Here is a 16,893-nt window from a genome sequence, read left to right as displayed (position 1 = left end):
GTATTGCATTTAACAATAGCTAATGTTTTTGGCAATGATAAAGCATTCAATAATTTAACAATAAGAGGACCATGTTGTATTTTTATTCACCGAGACATGAGGAAACCTCTATCTGCCCAAAGCCTGCCAAAATTATTTACAATACTCCAAACACATATTGGATATATATATATATACATTCACAGTTAATACAGCACCTATTGGATATATATATGAACAGTTAATACAGCGCACAGCTCAAAGGCTCTTGTTAATGCTATTAGCACAGCTGCTTGTGCTGATAATTCTAGAAGTATACAGGTTTAACTGACATTGTGTAAGGTGGTAACAGCATAGGCTGCAGTAGTTGGTCCATTCCTGAGCTAGAGCCATCATCCCATAAGTCACCATCTCTTTCTTCCATTGGTGTGTCCTGTAAATCTGTTCTCCCTTTGGCCTGTTGCTCTGTGATCATAACACAATCATGGGTCATGTCAGTATCATTCTGTGGAAGGGGCAAGAGGGTCGCTGGATTAGGTGTGTTACATGGATGTATGGTAACATGAGGACTGAACAAACATAACCCATAATGTTTTATTCTGGCATTTTCTTAAATGTTGAGTTTGTAGATATATTGTTAAAATGCAGAGTGAGGTACATACAGATGTACGTTGTGTCGTAGGATCATTATTTTTGCTTGTTTTAGGGAAACAACTGCTGCTGCAGTTGCACACACATGCTGATAAGGCTGGAACAACCATGTCTAAGTTGGTGACAAAATAAGTGCAGGATCCTTTCCTGTCACCTGTTGTTGTGTAAGAACAGCAAGTGTGCACCCATCTTGTTTATGTACAAAAAGATGAAGTTGTTCAGTATAGTCGGGCCTTCCAAAAGCAGTAGCATCACAAAGTGCCAGTTTGATATACAGAAAACTGTTCTGGTGTTCAGTTACTCATGGGAAAGTTTGTCTGGTGTCTTTAGTCGTGAGATATATCAGGGGTTTGGAAAAAGGTAGGGACCCATTGTTTGCAATAACCTGCCATACCTGGGAAAGCCCGTATTTGTTGTGTTGTAGGGGATTGAATATTCAGTATCGTTTTTTCTCTTTGAGGGTCAAGTCTCCTTCCCCTCTCAACAGGTGGTGTCTTAAGTAGGCAATCTCTGTTGAACAAATTGCAATTTAGTGAGATATATAGTTTTGTATTGTTTCATACCTTTATTTCAATCAACACAGATCACAAAAGTATAATAGGCTTTCCTTAATACAAATATTACACATTTGATCCCACACATCTATAGGTATTAAAATAACCACCCCCCTCAAGCCGGACAACTATCCCATGTACTTTTACAATATTATCAAAAAATACTTAAAAACCCTTTTTGCACAAGAAACTAAATTGGCTTTTCTTCTGAGATTTCATGAGTACATTTGTATACTTAGGAAATACAATGGAAAATCCAGTTGAGGTTACAGTCCAAATGAGCTAAAAATAGGGAATATGAAATTCATATTATTTCTAGCAGAGAACAATACTTTAAAATAGCTATACTCAAAATTAGACAAAAAGGCCCAGTTTAATATACAGAAAGCACGTATCCTAGGGCTCCTTATCAATGAAAGTAGAAATGCACTCGGATCACCAAATCCAGGTTACTTGGAGGTATCACACAACAGTGAAAACAACAAGCTTTGTAGAGTGAGTCCTTGAAATCCAAAAGGCATCCAAGTGCATCCTAATACCCAGAATCCAGCAAAAACCATTTTCTCCGCTGGAGGTCATACACAGGGCAGAAAAAGAGGAAGTTTACTATAGTTTCAGAGGAGACACTGCACTACAGGCACTCTATGCTCTTACATTTTTCTTTTGCCTACTTGGCACAGAATGCCTTATTAGGAAGAGTCTGGTACCTAAATTGTAAAAACTGTTTCTGGGCTACAGGGGGTGAAATCTTGTCGATTGTTCCCTCATAACTGGGTGACATTTTAAAATTCATACAATCAAGGGTCAAAGTGCCTTTGCTATAACAGTGTCAGCCCAAAACTATCTGCTAATATGGCTTTTTAATTATCATTTTGGAAATGGAGGAAATATTCTCCTGGTCAGCCCAAAATGTTTCCATCCCCAGCTTGCTTAGCATAGTTCTTACACGCATGAACCATGGTAAATTTTGGGCACTTGAGAGTGCCAATATATCTTTAAGAGGTTCTCTGTATATTGTTCTAGCTCAGACGATGACCAAATCCTATGCCAATAGAGTAAGGGCCTACGTGCGACTTTCCAGGGTATTTTCCTAAACCCTTAAGCCATGTCAAGAAACAATAGAGTCAAGGGAGTACTTGGGAGAGGGAACAGGAACCTAATAAATCAGTTTCTATGAACGATAAAATATTGTACTCAACGTAGACCCAAATTTCCGCTTCCTATAAGGCAGTTTCCAATGCCTTTACATTGTACATTTCTATTGCTGAGGCAGCTTTCTTGGACAGAGTTTTGTTAAAGGTTGTCAGCAGTTTTGACGTGTAATATAGGTCAGCGAGCAATCTGATTTATAAACCTGCATGGACCAGTCCAAGGTATATGCTAGTCGTATTCCTAGCTAATCGAAATTAGGAACCTCCTCTACTAGATCTGTGTCAATATATAGCTTATATTTATACTTTTTACTTCTTTCCAGGTGGAATATCATAAATTTTGATTTTGAACTATTACGTTCTAGCCCCTGCTTGTTACAATTAAAAAAAAAAAAAAAGGCAATAGCTGCTGGAGGCCCTTGAATGATTTAGAAATCAGAAGAGTGTAATTCACAAAAAGCAGAGCGGACACTCTCCTGAACTCTACTTGGAGTGCATTGCAGCCATCCCTGTCTAGCCAGTGAACAACATCATTAAGAATAAGTGAAAACAGGGTGGGCGGCTAGGACGCAACCCTGCCTTAACTCTCTGCCGGATGCTTATTGGGGAAGTAAGCTGCCCCTGTTCCCGCATTGAACCCTGGCATAATTTGCTTCATGCAGACGAACAAGGATCACCAAAAGGTTAGGCAGATGCCCCTCATGTCCAATGTTGACCACAGCATAGCTCTGGGGACAAAATCAAAGGCTGCAAGCAAGTCAACAAAGGTGACAAAAAGTCAACCCTTGTTGACTGCTACAGCTGTCCGATAAAGGCAATTAAAACAAACAGAAGACCATGTCAGTTCCACTTCTAAACACTGCCTGGAATTCTGCTAGCATGTTGCTCTCACCCCTCCAGTCTTGAAGACGTTTAAAGACTTGTTTACAAAAGATCTTCTGTGAAGTGTCAATAAAGCTGATTAGTTGATAAATGCCTAGGAAGCTATGCTGGCCCTTCTTATAGATTGGAATGATTTCATCTGAGCACCAGGACATGTGGAACAGCATTCCCTTCAGATGGCATTTGAAATATGATTCATGCAGGGGCCGCAGATCTTCAGATTTGATTTAAAAAGCTTGTTTGGAATCTGGTCGGGCCTGGTGGTTTACCTGACAGAGTGGAGCTGATTGACCTTACAGAGACCGAGGAAACAAACTCTAGGGCATTTTGGTCCTTAAGTTTGGCAGCCAGCAGTGGGTCAATATTCACTTATTCAGAAGAATCATTGCATGAATACAAGTCACTAAAATGGGATACCCAATCCTGTAGCTGGACACAGAACTCCACCAACTTCTTGCCTTCATTTGTTTTCAATGCCAAGGTAGCCCAAAATCTCACATTATCCTTTGCTTGCAAGACTTGGATCAGCTCACCCCAAAGTAAGTCCTCCCAGTCCCTCTTGACAGTCTCCAGTTCCCCTTTGTATTTTACCTTACATTTCGTAAGCTGTGGTCTACTCCCGGCCTTAACTGCTAATAGAAGCTGTGTTTTAACCAACCTAAACACTTTAGAGTACCACAGAACTACCTTCTGGCTAGCATGATTGTGCTTGATATCTAGCAAATTGAGACAGTTTGCGCAGTCATCTCATCACATTTGAAGATCATTTACATATACAAAGATAACTGAGTCACACATACATGCATGCACATTATAGATTGTGCAATTTAACCTGAAGTTAAACATTGGCAGGAATCTTATCAAAGCATTAATGCACTCTCACAGTGCTGAGGATAGGTGCAGTTTTGACATCTTGCATAAACCAGTCTACACCGGTTCAGGGACCATTTCTCCCCTCCTCTGGTGGGAAACTGGAAAAAGGAACCCTGTCCATCACCACCCCAGGGGTGGTGCCCAGAGCTCCTCCGGTGTGTCCCAGACTTTAGCCATCTGGCTTTGCAAGGTGTGGGGGCACTCTGGTGGGCTCTGAGTGGCCAGTGCCAGCAGGGGACGTCAGAGACCCTTCCTGATAGGTCCATACCTGATAAGATAGCCAATCCCCCTCTCAGGGCTATTTAGGGTTTCCCCTGTGGGTTCTCTTGAGATTCTGCTTGCAAGTTTCCTTCAGGAATCCTCTGCAACAACTTCAGAATCTTCTGAACCCAGATCAACCGCAGCCTCCTCCAAGAAAAGCTGTAACTGCAACAAAGTGTCTACAAGAGACACTTTTCTTCAGCAACGTCAGCTCCAAGTCAGCAACTGCAACAGTTTCCATGGTGTGCACTCTCGGGGGACTCCCTGTCTTCATCCTGCACCAGAAGAACCGAAGAAATCTCCAGTGGAGTGACGGAATCACTTCCCTGCTCCAAGCAGGCACCTTCCAAGACGATGACCAGTACCCTCGGACTCCTCTCACAATGACGATTGTGCTCCTAAGGACACAGAGGGTAGACATCATCGACATAGACTGTCCTGAGGTCCTGCTGACGCAATTTGGAGGAGGTAAGACCTTGCCTTCCCTGAGAACGATGGTACCCCTGTGTACTGTGTCTTCTTCGCCGCCTCAGGCCTCTGTGCACTCTTTGCAAAATTCCTTCATGCACGGCCTGGCTCAGGTCCCCAGCTCTCCACCCTGTGACGCACAACTCGCTGAGCTGTTCTCCGGCAGAGTGGGACCTTCTTTTGTTGTGCTGCATCAACCGCATTTTGCACCTCCTTTGAACCCGGATCCTGTGGCTTCTGGGGGTGCTGGCTGGCATCCCGAGGGCTCTCTAAAGTGCTGAGAGACCCCTCTTCCTTCTCACACACAGTTGAGGCCCCTAGGTCCCTCCTGGGTTCATCCAGTGCCATTTTGACCAAAAACACGCTCTTTTGTCATAGCCAAGGCTTGTTGGCGCCTTCCAACACGAAATCTCATCCGCAACAATCTCCACACCATGGGACATCTTTTGCATTATGCAGGAACCCGCTGGCATCTTCCTAGGGTGCATTTCTGCAGTCTTCGACTAACTGGGGACTCTTGTTTTGCACCCTCTTCTGGGTTGGCAAGGGCTCCTGGCTTTCCTGGAACTTCTTTCGACTTCTGGACTTGGTACCCTTCCTTTGCAGGTCTTCAGGTCCAATAATCCAGCAGTTGTTCTTTGCAGACTTGGTTGGCTGCTGCAAAATCTCCAAAACGAGGTGTAGTGTGTGCTAAGGAAACTTGCAGTACTTTACTCCTGCTTTTGTGGGCTCTGGGGTGGGGTAATTTACTTACCTTTACTGTATTCTTACTCTCCCAGCGATTCTGCACACACTACACTTGTCTAGGTAGTCGTGATTCACATTCCACTTTCTTAGTATATGGTTTATGTTGCCCCTAAACCCATTTTCTCCCTTTTGCATTCTATAGCATTTCCTATTGTTGGCATTGTTCTATGACTATTTACTTGTCTACTTTTGGTGTCTAGTATATATATTGTGTATAATACTTAACTCCAGAAGGACTATTGCCTTTAAGATTTTTTTGGTACTGTGTCACCCAAATATATACCTTTATTTTGGTAACACGGAGTATGGTCTTTACTTGTGTATAAGTACTGTGTAACCATACGTGGAATTGCATGAGCTTTGCATGTCTCCTAGTTCAGCCTAAGCTGCTCTGCTATAGCTACCGCTATCAGCCTAAACTGCTAGAACACTACTACATTTCACTAATAAGGGATAACTGGACCTGGTATAAGGTGTAAGTACCCAAGGTACCCACTACAAGCCAGGCCAGCCTCCTACACGCCCCTTTAACCTTTTTTTCAGTGTATGTGTGTGTGTGTGTGTGTGTGTATATATATATATATATATATATATATATATATATATATATATATATATATAGTTATATGCATATATCAAATTTATAGAGCAGGAACAAGGCTCAAGGGCAATAGAATGCCTTTCATGAGCCCCAGATTACATTTCACAAGGTCAGATTCATTTTATTATAGGCACAGTAGATTAAGTGATTTGCCCAGAATCGGAAAATGTTGACCCAGTGCCTGGTTCCCCTAATCCAATTTCTGCAGTTCTGGCCATTAGACCACATCCATATTTCTCAGTTTATATGTGAAAGTCTTAAGTAGAATGGTTGTGTATGATCATGTATAGTGACCTCTTTCACTGTTGAAATGGCTTTGTTAAAAAACAAAAAGCAACAAATAAGGGAGGGTTCACGTGGAGTCTTGCTTGGCAATACTTGTAAGGGTTTTTTTAAAACTGAACGTAGGGACATTGTTCAGCACCTTTAGATTGTTGCACAAACAGGTCTAATCATTCTGAATATTGTGTAAAGATAGACCAGGACTTTCGTGACCCACTAAAAATCAGCATGGTACTGCTTAATTTCCTAAAAAATACAAATAAAATAAGTGCCAGTGCCCAAGTTATCACTAAAGATGCAAATGCAGCTTCCACCTGCCAGTACTGCAAAATGCTAGTACCATTGGCCTGTGGACACACTGATATGATTTGTTTTCTGCATATTGCATTGCTAAGCTCATGAGCTCCGCTGAAAATAGGCAGACAGTATCACTATGTGGTGGGTTGCCATAAAAAATGTAGGCGTTAAAAATTAAGTGCTGGTGGTGAGCATTGGCAAACACCAGCACAAGTAAAGCACTAAGGGCCATATGTACGAAAGCTTTTTCCCATAGAACCAGAATGGGTAAAATCCTTTGGTACATCTGGCCCTTAATGTCTTCAAAGTATAGTTGGTGAACATCTTTGCAAATTGAGTTCTCTGTATTGTCAAGGGACAGTTGCATAGATGGTGGATCACTAAAGTGGTAGGGCACCACCTCTCCTACATATAGATGGTAGAGGTACAGATGTTCTGGGTTCTGTTGCAGCCCTCACCTATTCAGGAACCACCCTACAAATAGGAAGAGGTGTCTCATGTGTATTTGTAGAAGTACCCCAGTTTTATAGAGTGGTATTAAAACTATAATTTCTTTAATTTGGAAAAGTATCAATACATAATAAATTATGATTTTCCGAAGTTTGGGTTAAACGTAGTCTATCAGCTATGTATTAAACATTTCCTTATAGCACTGGGCAGTTGATATTCTAATTCCATAGTTCCTGATTTTGGTAATCATGAGTAAAACAATATCATAAACTCATCCACTGCAGCCCAGTCCACTGTAAATCCAGCTGCATATAAATACCCTCCTCAATGTACGAGTGCCCCAAGTTTCAAACATGGTCTTCAATGATGTAATCTTGGTTTCATCCCAATCGTGACCTCCCATTGTCATTGCGATAGCAGAATTGACTTCTGTGAATGCCTCCTATGACAGTTACATTGTACCACACTAGAGGGCAATGCTAGGGCAAAATGGCTGCAACTTTAATTTTGTCCCTGTTTTTTGTGCACAAGTGCAGACTTAGATGTGAGGTTCCGTGCTCTGTTGTTATCGCAGCTCGACGTTAAAATTACAAAGGTGCATAAAACATGGGTAAAGCAGTAAAAATCAGTACTAAAACCACTAATGTCCATTCTGTCTTATTTACTCTGCAAAAACACCTCGACGTGCTCCACTGCAAATGTTATTTTCACAACAGGGTTTTTGCACCCAGTTTTATCTCCAAGGTCTAAATGGCACTCCTAGTCGTGCAATCATATGCAGTGTTTAGTCTGTTATACTTGAAATTACTGATGAAATGGTGCATCTTTCTTCGGATAAATCAAACATTGTATGGAAAACTACTTTCACAACAGGACTTTACATGCTTGAATTTTATACTGGGTACTTAAATTAAATTTGAGGTTATCTTGCAATAATATTACATATTCTAAGACTACTTACCATTGCCCTGAGGCTGGTTACAGAACTCATTTTTGCCCCTTCGGTGTACACTTAATGCTCTTCTTGGTTTTAATGCCTGCTTCTGATGAGCATCAGGATAGGGTATGATATATTCAAATATTGTGTCCACCACAGTCCGATCCTCATAGCACTAACTTGGCAATAGTTAAACAGTGCATTTTGGGAGATTCCATGTCTTTTTGGTGTCCAGAAAGGAGAGGAAAGTCATATTTTCATACAATTACCTGACTTGCTGGAATTCAATTCTGCTCTAAATGCCCTGCAGGAGTATGAGACGTTTGCTTTGACCTTTTAGGGACTTTTCAAAACCTGCCCATACCGGTTGAGACGAGACCATAAGACTTTAAAATATATATTTATTGGATGTCCACATTTTGAAACTGAATAACTAAATGTCTTGATATATGTAGAAATAATCTGTACTGTATATAGTAACTTTGGTACATTTTACAGTGATACATACCCATGAAACAAATCGATTTGTTTAGATGAAAAATGGTGTATAACATCTGCCGTGTATTGCTAAAGGCTACCACAGGGAAGTCCTCCCATCCATATCAATCAGGCACCTCGCAATGGATGGGTTTGGTTCTTTTATTCTTAACGAGTGTAAAAAGGGCAGTAGGTCTAGCCTTAGCAAGCTGTGTGGTAGTTATTATTTTTTATTTTTAGTGCAGGCATATTCCACATGGAAAAAAAGAAAAAAGATATGGCCATCTAAATACCGCTACCACATTCTTGCATTAAAAGTTTACATTTTGAAAACATTCACTCGTGTGGCCATTTTACTAGTGATGTTTTTAAACAAGAAATTATTATTGTTATTATTAGCAAGAAAAAATCACCACCATACCAAGAATTCAAATCGCAAGGTGCTACAATATTACCTAACACTTTATATGTTTTTAAGGGGAAAAAAATGGAAAATAAATACAATCTATTTGGGCATCCATAGTGAATGCAAAATAAGTAGCTGTTATTTAAATTTTATATAAAAGAATAAAATACAATCACACAATTTATACCAGATTTCTCATGAAGATAAAGCAATTATTTACAGGCAGTTGTGAACCATGTTCACATGCTTTGTGTACAGGAGTGGCTTGCGGTGCTAAATAGGGGCAGGGCGACACGCACGCGGGTGGGGAGGGGTGGGGGGAATTAATACAAATTTTAAAAAACGTACCTGTGCCACCACCGCTGTCACCACCGCACTGCGCCTCTCCTGCAGACAGGCTGCTGGCACAGGCTCCCAGCCTGCCCTGTGGCCAATCCTGACGCTGCTCAGAGTAGCATTAGGATTGGATGGGAGCGCCTAGCCAGGGTGTTCCCAGGCAGACTGGGAGCCTGGCCTGCTCTCTCCAGCCCGGCAACACAGTGCCATGCTGGAGCTAGCCTACTGAGCATGTGTGTTTGGCCGGCCCGACATACATGCGCAGTGAGGGGGAGTGCTGTCCACTCCTCCTCAGTGCTTGTCACAGCCTGTGGCCCTGCCCCTTTTACCTAAAAACGATAATAAACGTAGTTTATTACCGTTTTTTGATAAAAGGTTTGCAGCTGCTGCTGCTGGCGGAGAGGCGATGCTACTCCGCCCTAGCGGAGGAGCCGCACCTGTTTGTGTAGTCAGCTGAAGTGAAGGGATCGAGTGGGTAAAGTGGGCTGACCCTCTGCCCCATGGTGCATGCTGTTTTGAGCTGAAGCAAAATGGGAACGTCAATTCATCAGACTTATGACAAAGACGCCTGACCAAAAACTCCTCTGTGGATGTGTATTGCGACTTTTTGGGGGTATAAACAGTAGTTTTGCGAGTCTGCTTCAAAGGCCGAACCTAATAAAAAATATCAAGCATACATCTGTAAAAAGAGGTAAAGTAAGTTTAGCAGATAAAAAAAAGTCCTCAAAGGGGGACGAATGCCATGCCCTCATTCAAAATGGAATAGATTCGGTAGCCATCTTGTGTGGGATGGATTTTGAAAGTATCAGCTGGCAATTCGTCAGTTTCCTGTGCCTAGATGATCTTTTGTGATATCCACATTGAAAGCTGATTACATTTCTGTTAATTGATATAACTTCAAGATTAGGAATTCGGCTTAATACTCTGGTTTGTGGTATTGGATTGATGTTCAGGAACCAGAGATCTAACCCTGCTTAGATTCCTAGATATGGCTACCTGCTCTCGTTCAACCACTTCTTGAATTTAGCTATTAAAGTGCTAAAACCAACAAAATCAACATAGCTGTGCGTGCTCATGTCACAAGGACATTATGAATGTGAAAATATAATTTCCAGGTATACCAATCACTTGTGAAATGCAGGATTTAACATGTAATATTAATATAATCAGCCCATGCACAGTAATAACAGAAATAATTCCACTCGCTACTATTTGTTGTGAACATGGGCATTTTCATCTATTCATGTTTTTTTTCGTTTTGTGATAGGTTTCCTACTTTGAGATCTACATGGACAAAATAAGGGACTTATTAGACGGTGAGTTATGAGAATGTTTTAGTTTTGCACAACCTAGTCGGCAGTTTAATAATTTGTGCCACTTAAACCGGGGTGCAGATAGAGGTTGGATCTGTATGTCTCTCACCTGCCATCTTTTTGAGCTACGGAAGAAAAGCAACTGACCTGTTAATATTATGCTGGTGGTAAGTGAACAAAGGGAAGTAGGTATGTCCTGCCTTATGAAATGCACATACTTTAGCACTTCTGATTTTTTAGGTCGAGCATAGCAGCGCACCAGCGCTGCTTGTCCGACGTGTGGGTATGTATCTGGGCTTTTAACCATGCCCACTGCACGTCCATCACTATCACTCGTTCGTGGGCCTGCCTTTCAAAAATCCTTTGTTTTTGTTGGTAACTGCTTTACGTTTGTCACTCCTCAGGGCGGTTGGCTTTGTTACCACCTTGGCCATCGATCCTGTTACGTGGATATTTGCACATCTGCCTCTAACTTTGACTTCCAGCGAACTTCTTTTTCCTTTTTGTCTCTCTACTTAGCACTCACGGCGGCGCTTTGAATTGGCTGGCTTATGTCAACTGTTTTTTACTTTTTATTTTCAGTTTGTGTGGCAATAAAAGTCTAACGCTAATAGCTCTAACCCGAGCAAACACGAGACCCATTGCATTGCAAAAGCTTGTTTCCATTCATGACACATGTAACGCAACAGCCGGTCTGTCCTTGATGCCCCCTGTAGCGACAGCTTTGGTACTAGAGTATGTATTTACTGTCCTTTAGCACATGTCCTGCACCGGGACTGTTAAGCTGTTAGCACTAATCGATTTGCTACCCAAATGGGTTTCCCGTGTCGAGTCCTCTTGTACTACAATGTTAACATAAATCTTGATCAAGGTTTAATAGATCGAATTTTGCATACTCCAGATTTGTTTTTAAAATATTTTAGTTTTTCAATCCATTTTTATATTCATGATGATGTGCCCAATTATGTATTAAATAAATATTGTTTAACTTATTATGTGGTTTGGACGTACATATATTTTTTTAATAATTTGTATTTGCTGCTTAGCTGTCTATTCTTTGAAGTCCCAATTGTAAGCATATGTTTCTGGCTCAAGTGTGCGTTTTCATGATATCTGATTGTTTTAGAAATTTAAAACCCCAGGTATTTGAGTACCCAGTGCAGATTCTATAGGTATTTAAAACTTTCTTTAGTTTCCTCTTGATTTTACAAATCATTGCTTGGGGTGTGAAAGAATGAACGTGTCTCCTTTTTTCCAGGAAGATGTTTTTCATCTCTCTTGTGTTCTCTTTCTTACAGTGTCGAAGACAAACCTGTCCGTTCATGAGGATAAGAACCGAGTTCCATATGTAAAGGTACAAATCCATTTAAGGATTGTGGCTAGGGCCTCCACAAAACAGGGTTGCCAGGCGTCTTCATGCTGCCGGAAGCCATGGTCCAGCCCAAGACTTTGATTATTACAAACCTGTGTGCAGTAGTACATTTGTTCGCTTGAAATGACCCAACCCTGTCACTCCTTGAACGCATTTCCTTGTCAATTGAAATCCCAGTTCTAGACAAGGGATCCGCGTCAAAAATAGGAGATCCGCATTAAAAATAATCCTGGAAACAAACATTGATAATACCATCAAAACTCATTTTTTTAGCTTTTTTAAAAATAACAGGTAAACTTTTTTAAATCAGGTATGTTCTGCTTTTTTTTTCAACTCTCCCCATTAGACGAATTTGAAGGCGAAGAGCATTAAGCAAAATAATTATCCTCCTCGCAGAAATATACCCCCCTCTTTCACTGTTCCTCTGCTGAGTGGAACAGTCAGTGCTTAATTTGTGCTTGTTGTTGCCGGTGTGGAGCACCGCTACTTATTTTTGAAGGCCGGCACTTATTTATCTGCCTCAAGCATTTACTGCGAGCAAAAGCCACATATGGGAACGACGGAGGAAGAGAAAAACGAAAAAGCGTCACACATGGATAAAACAGAAAGCTGCAAGAGTTGAGATGAAGGGGCATGGGGTGGCTTTACATCGATTAGAGAGACCCGAGATGGTTTCAGGATTACGCTGTCGCAGTATTCCGCGTTCGCACATTTAATTGCGGTAGCCTCGTGTTTAAGAGGAGGGTTTTCGGCACCGGCACCTTTTTATTTACAAATTAGGCACTGGGAATAGTCCATTTTGACCGGAACAGAAATTCAGAACAAACTGTACCACTTTTTTTGCACTGTGCGTTTGAAAACACAGCGCAGCAATGCAATGCTAAACAGCAAATATGATGTAAAATATATAACTTTATCACCGTTTTCACTAAGAAATTTCCACAGAGCAACACTCTTGTTGTACGTTTTTAGAAAATATCTGCTAAAGCACATAATGCTATCATCCATGGTGGCGAAAATCTTGGTTTACCCTGTGTCATTTAAAAATTACTCCGATTTTGTGAAAAAACTATTTTGTGGGCCACACACGCACCTTTATTTGCGTCACAGGGTGCCCACAAGAAATGATTTAGAGAGAAGTGTCTTGGGGAATATTTTTAAACCAGATTGACTGACGATATAAGTAGTCCATCAGCTCACCCACAGAGTGGCAGCAGTTTACTTGAACTAAAAGATTGCTGTTTTAAGTGGGAGTGGGCTCTTTACAATCCATTCACACAAAATGAGTCTCATTTAAACATAAACCGAAAATGGGGCTCCAAATTCCATGGAGCAGTTACAATTTCCAGCGGAGGGCCTACGTTTTAGTGCCCGATTTAGCGTTTCATAGTAAAAGTAGATCTAATCCGGCACAAATTAATTTTGTGCTTATTTTACACACTGTTGCATTGGGTTTAGAATATGTTTCAACACAGAGGACTGCATTAAACGTTTACCCGATTTTGATGTCGGATCCTGGGAAGTGGGTGGGGTTGCTGAATCTCTGATTCCAGCCAATATCCCCGCATCGATTTGCTTCAGGATTAGGGAATGAGCATAAGAACCTAGGAATACTGGGTGCCTTTCCAGATCTGCTTCCGGATTTCCTGGGACACATCTAACACTTTCTGCCTGCTTGGGCTGGGGCTGGGCTCTGCTTCTGCCAGTAGCACCTGAAGCAGTAGCTCCCAATGTGCATTCATTCTCGGTGAATCGAACCAGTGACTCTGGACCCTGAATTATCAGGTCTGGAGACTCTGACATATTTAGAGTGGGCCAGGGATTCCACCCTAAGTGAACTCTTCAGTGGCAATAGCACCAATTTCAAAGAGGGCCAGAACGCTAGCCCAGAATGAGTAAGTGCTCTCAGTATAAATTGGTGCAAAAAATGGTTTGGCCACTGCTAACAATCGCAGCTAGGCTCATATTACAAAAGGTGCCCTGGAGGTGCAACAGGCATGTACACCTACTTTCCGTGCCCCCCTGGAGCACTTTAGTACTACAGACAGGGCTGCAGATGCTTGTGCAGCCCCTTCTGTAATAGCACTGGGGCACGTGTAGCCCCGGCACACTCCTAAAGGACTGTGTTGTCATTTTCATGCAGGCTTTGCTCCATGCAAATGAGGGAAACACTTCTCATCTGCACCTGTGTCGTATTGTGGATGTGAGTACAGAGGCGAAGAGGTCATCAGGAGGCGCACTTATTGTGGGCCACAAAGAGCTGGTGCACATATAGTGCATCTTCCCAGGGCGACCCCCCTGCTAGGGGACAGAAGCAATCACAAGGATCCCCCATACATCACCCTGCAAGTGGGTGAAGTCACTCACGGAAACATCCTCGTGTAGGATCTCTGTTCTCCTTCAAAGTGCAAGTGGGTGCTACCTTCACTAGAAAGGGAGCGACTTCAAACAGCCGTTCCACCTTTTATTAATGCCTTTCCGTCAGGGCAGCCTTGGGTCTGCTTCTGCCCTGGGGGGGGAGGCATTATCTGCAATATGGTGCACTGTCTCTGTTTGCGCCCATCACACTATGCTAACGGTCTGCTTTGGCGCAAACAGAGATAGTGCACCTTGTTTATAATATGGCCACTGGAGCTTGTTAAATCAGATACTTTAATATATGAATAGAATACGTCTGTCTTTAACAACAGTGTAGACAATCTTTGCCTTTTTCATAATGACACAAAATACAGCCACCTGTTTTTTACTGATAGTAATGTGAAGTACTTAAGACTTACATCAATGTCTTTATTGTGGCTTTCCGTAAACTTGTAGTGCAAAGGTATCTTTTTCATTTATAATGAGATAAATTGCTTCTTTGGCAGACTGGCATTTGCTCGGGCTCGCAGTTGTCTACCTCTCTTACACAAACCTACTTCTGCCCCCTTCACACCCTCTATCTTCTTCATTGACGCCCATAAATTGCTCATCTACATGACACTTAAACACCAAGGGGGTGATTCTAACCCCGGCGGTCGGCGGAGAGGCGGCGGTCGGACCGCGAACAGACCGGCGGTCCAAAAAATGGCATTCTGACCGCGGCGGTCACCGCCGCGATCGACCGCCACTTTCCCACTCCGACCGCCACGGCGGTCATGACCGCCGGGCTGGAGTTTGCGCACTCCGGCCCGGCGGTCGACCCAAGACCGCCAACCGCATTATGACCCTGCTTACCGCCGCGGTTTTTGGCGGTCGGGAACCGCCATGCGAACCATGGCGGTAGGCACTATCGGGGCCAGGGAATTCCATCCCTGGCACTGATAGGGGTCTCCCCCACCCCCCACTACCCCCCACGAGTCCCCCCCCCACACCCTCCACCCCCTGCCACCCCCCAGAGATGTTACAAACCCCCTGCCCCCCCCCACCCCGACATGCACATACACGCACCCCGACATGCACGCACCCCCAACATGCACATATGCACACCCCCTACACACACACATACACAACGGGGGCACATACCCGCACACATACATGCCAACATGCGCACCCGCCGAACTACACACATTGCCCATAGGCACAGCAGCACCCCCCCGCCCGCATGCACGCACTCACACACCCCCTCTACACACCCCCATGCACGCACACATCACACAACACCCCCCCCACCCCCTCCCCTCACGGACGATCAACTTACCTTGCGTTGGTCCTCCGGGAGGCGACGGGAGCCATAGGGACGTGACCGCCAACAGAAGACCACCAACAGAAGACCGCCACACAGAAATGTGGGTCGTAATTCTGTGGGCGGTGTTCTGCTGGCGTGGCGGTGGAGGTTGACCAGTCTCCACTTTCCCGCCGACCGCCAGTGTGGCTGCTGGCGGTTTTCCGGCGGAACGCTCCCAGCGGTCGGAATACGCGCCGCGGCATACCGCCGCGGTCGGCGGTCTTTACCGCTTCGGTAACTCGGCGGTCTTGCGAAAAGACCGCCAAGGTCAGAATCACCCCCCAAGTGTTCAATTTTTTTTTACATGCTACTTTTCAGCAAGTAACCTACTCAATGCTCTCCGTCAGGCTTCTGCGCCCTCCACTCTACCACAACTGCCCTATTTTATGGTTTGAACTTGTCACCTCTGCTCATGATAACAGCTGATCCTCTATTCGTATACTTCTCGAAACCTTGGTGGCGTTTGACACCCTGTTCACCCAGCACTGCCTCCCTTGACATCACTGAGACAGCACTTATCACGCCTGTCTGACTATCCCTTCCCAGTTTCATCAGTGCTGAGCAAAATCAACTGTTGTAAAAGTATCTACTGGATCTACCTCAATACGCTTCTGATCCACTGGAGACATTTATCACCTTTGCAACACAAACCCATTTGAACCTACCAACATACATATTCACCTCTTGTTTCAGACCTATGGCTGGGCTCTACAGAAAAATAACATCTAGCACTCTCTCAAATGCAACATATTATTCACCTCTGAACCAAACTGCAATATGTCCTCATTCCAGTCGTCCAGTTTCCTAGCACAACTCCTCGGCAATCAACTCCCTGAGTTCCAAGCTATCATGTCTCTGCACCCTTGTAGACTGTTATGGACACATATTTCCTCCTATTAGGGAGCAATAACAGATTAATACCACCCCATTTACACACATTGCATCTTTCCAAGGGATCGCGGATAGGTATAGAAATATACTGTACCATGTGTGGGTCATCTATTGATTTCTTACTGTCCACTGTATGAAAGCCCATCACTCACCCTCAAGTACCTATCGACATAAAATGTACAAGTTTCAGCCCAAGATGATGTAGGCGTCAAGTATCTTCCCTGTCATTCTGTACAGTGTCTATGGTAGATATGCTTCAGGT

The 16,893-nt window shown here is 43.3% G+C and overlaps 1 protein-coding gene across 1 annotated transcript in view; it reads left to right on the top strand.

Moving 5' to 3' along the window:
• Positions 1 to 16,893, top strand: part of KIF5C (kinesin family member 5C) — a 448,921-nt gene that overhangs the window by 216,731 nt on the left and 215,297 nt on the right. Inside the window, exons 5-6 of the mRNA XM_069225223.1 lie at positions 10,620 to 10,668; positions 11,964 to 12,019. Coding sequence (XP_069081324.1) covers positions 10,620 to 10,668; positions 11,964 to 12,019 — 105 coding nt within the window. The remainder of the gene's footprint in view (positions 1 to 10,619; positions 10,669 to 11,963; positions 12,020 to 16,893) is intronic.

The sequence above is a fragment of the Pleurodeles waltl genome, chromosome 3_1 (genome assembly GCF_031143425.1).
Source record: "Pleurodeles waltl isolate 20211129_DDA chromosome 3_1, aPleWal1.hap1.20221129, whole genome shotgun sequence".
Classification (NCBI taxonomy): Eukaryota; Metazoa; Chordata; class Amphibia; order Caudata; family Salamandridae; genus Pleurodeles; species Pleurodeles waltl.
This window is presented reverse-complemented; position numbering and strand designations above follow the sequence as displayed.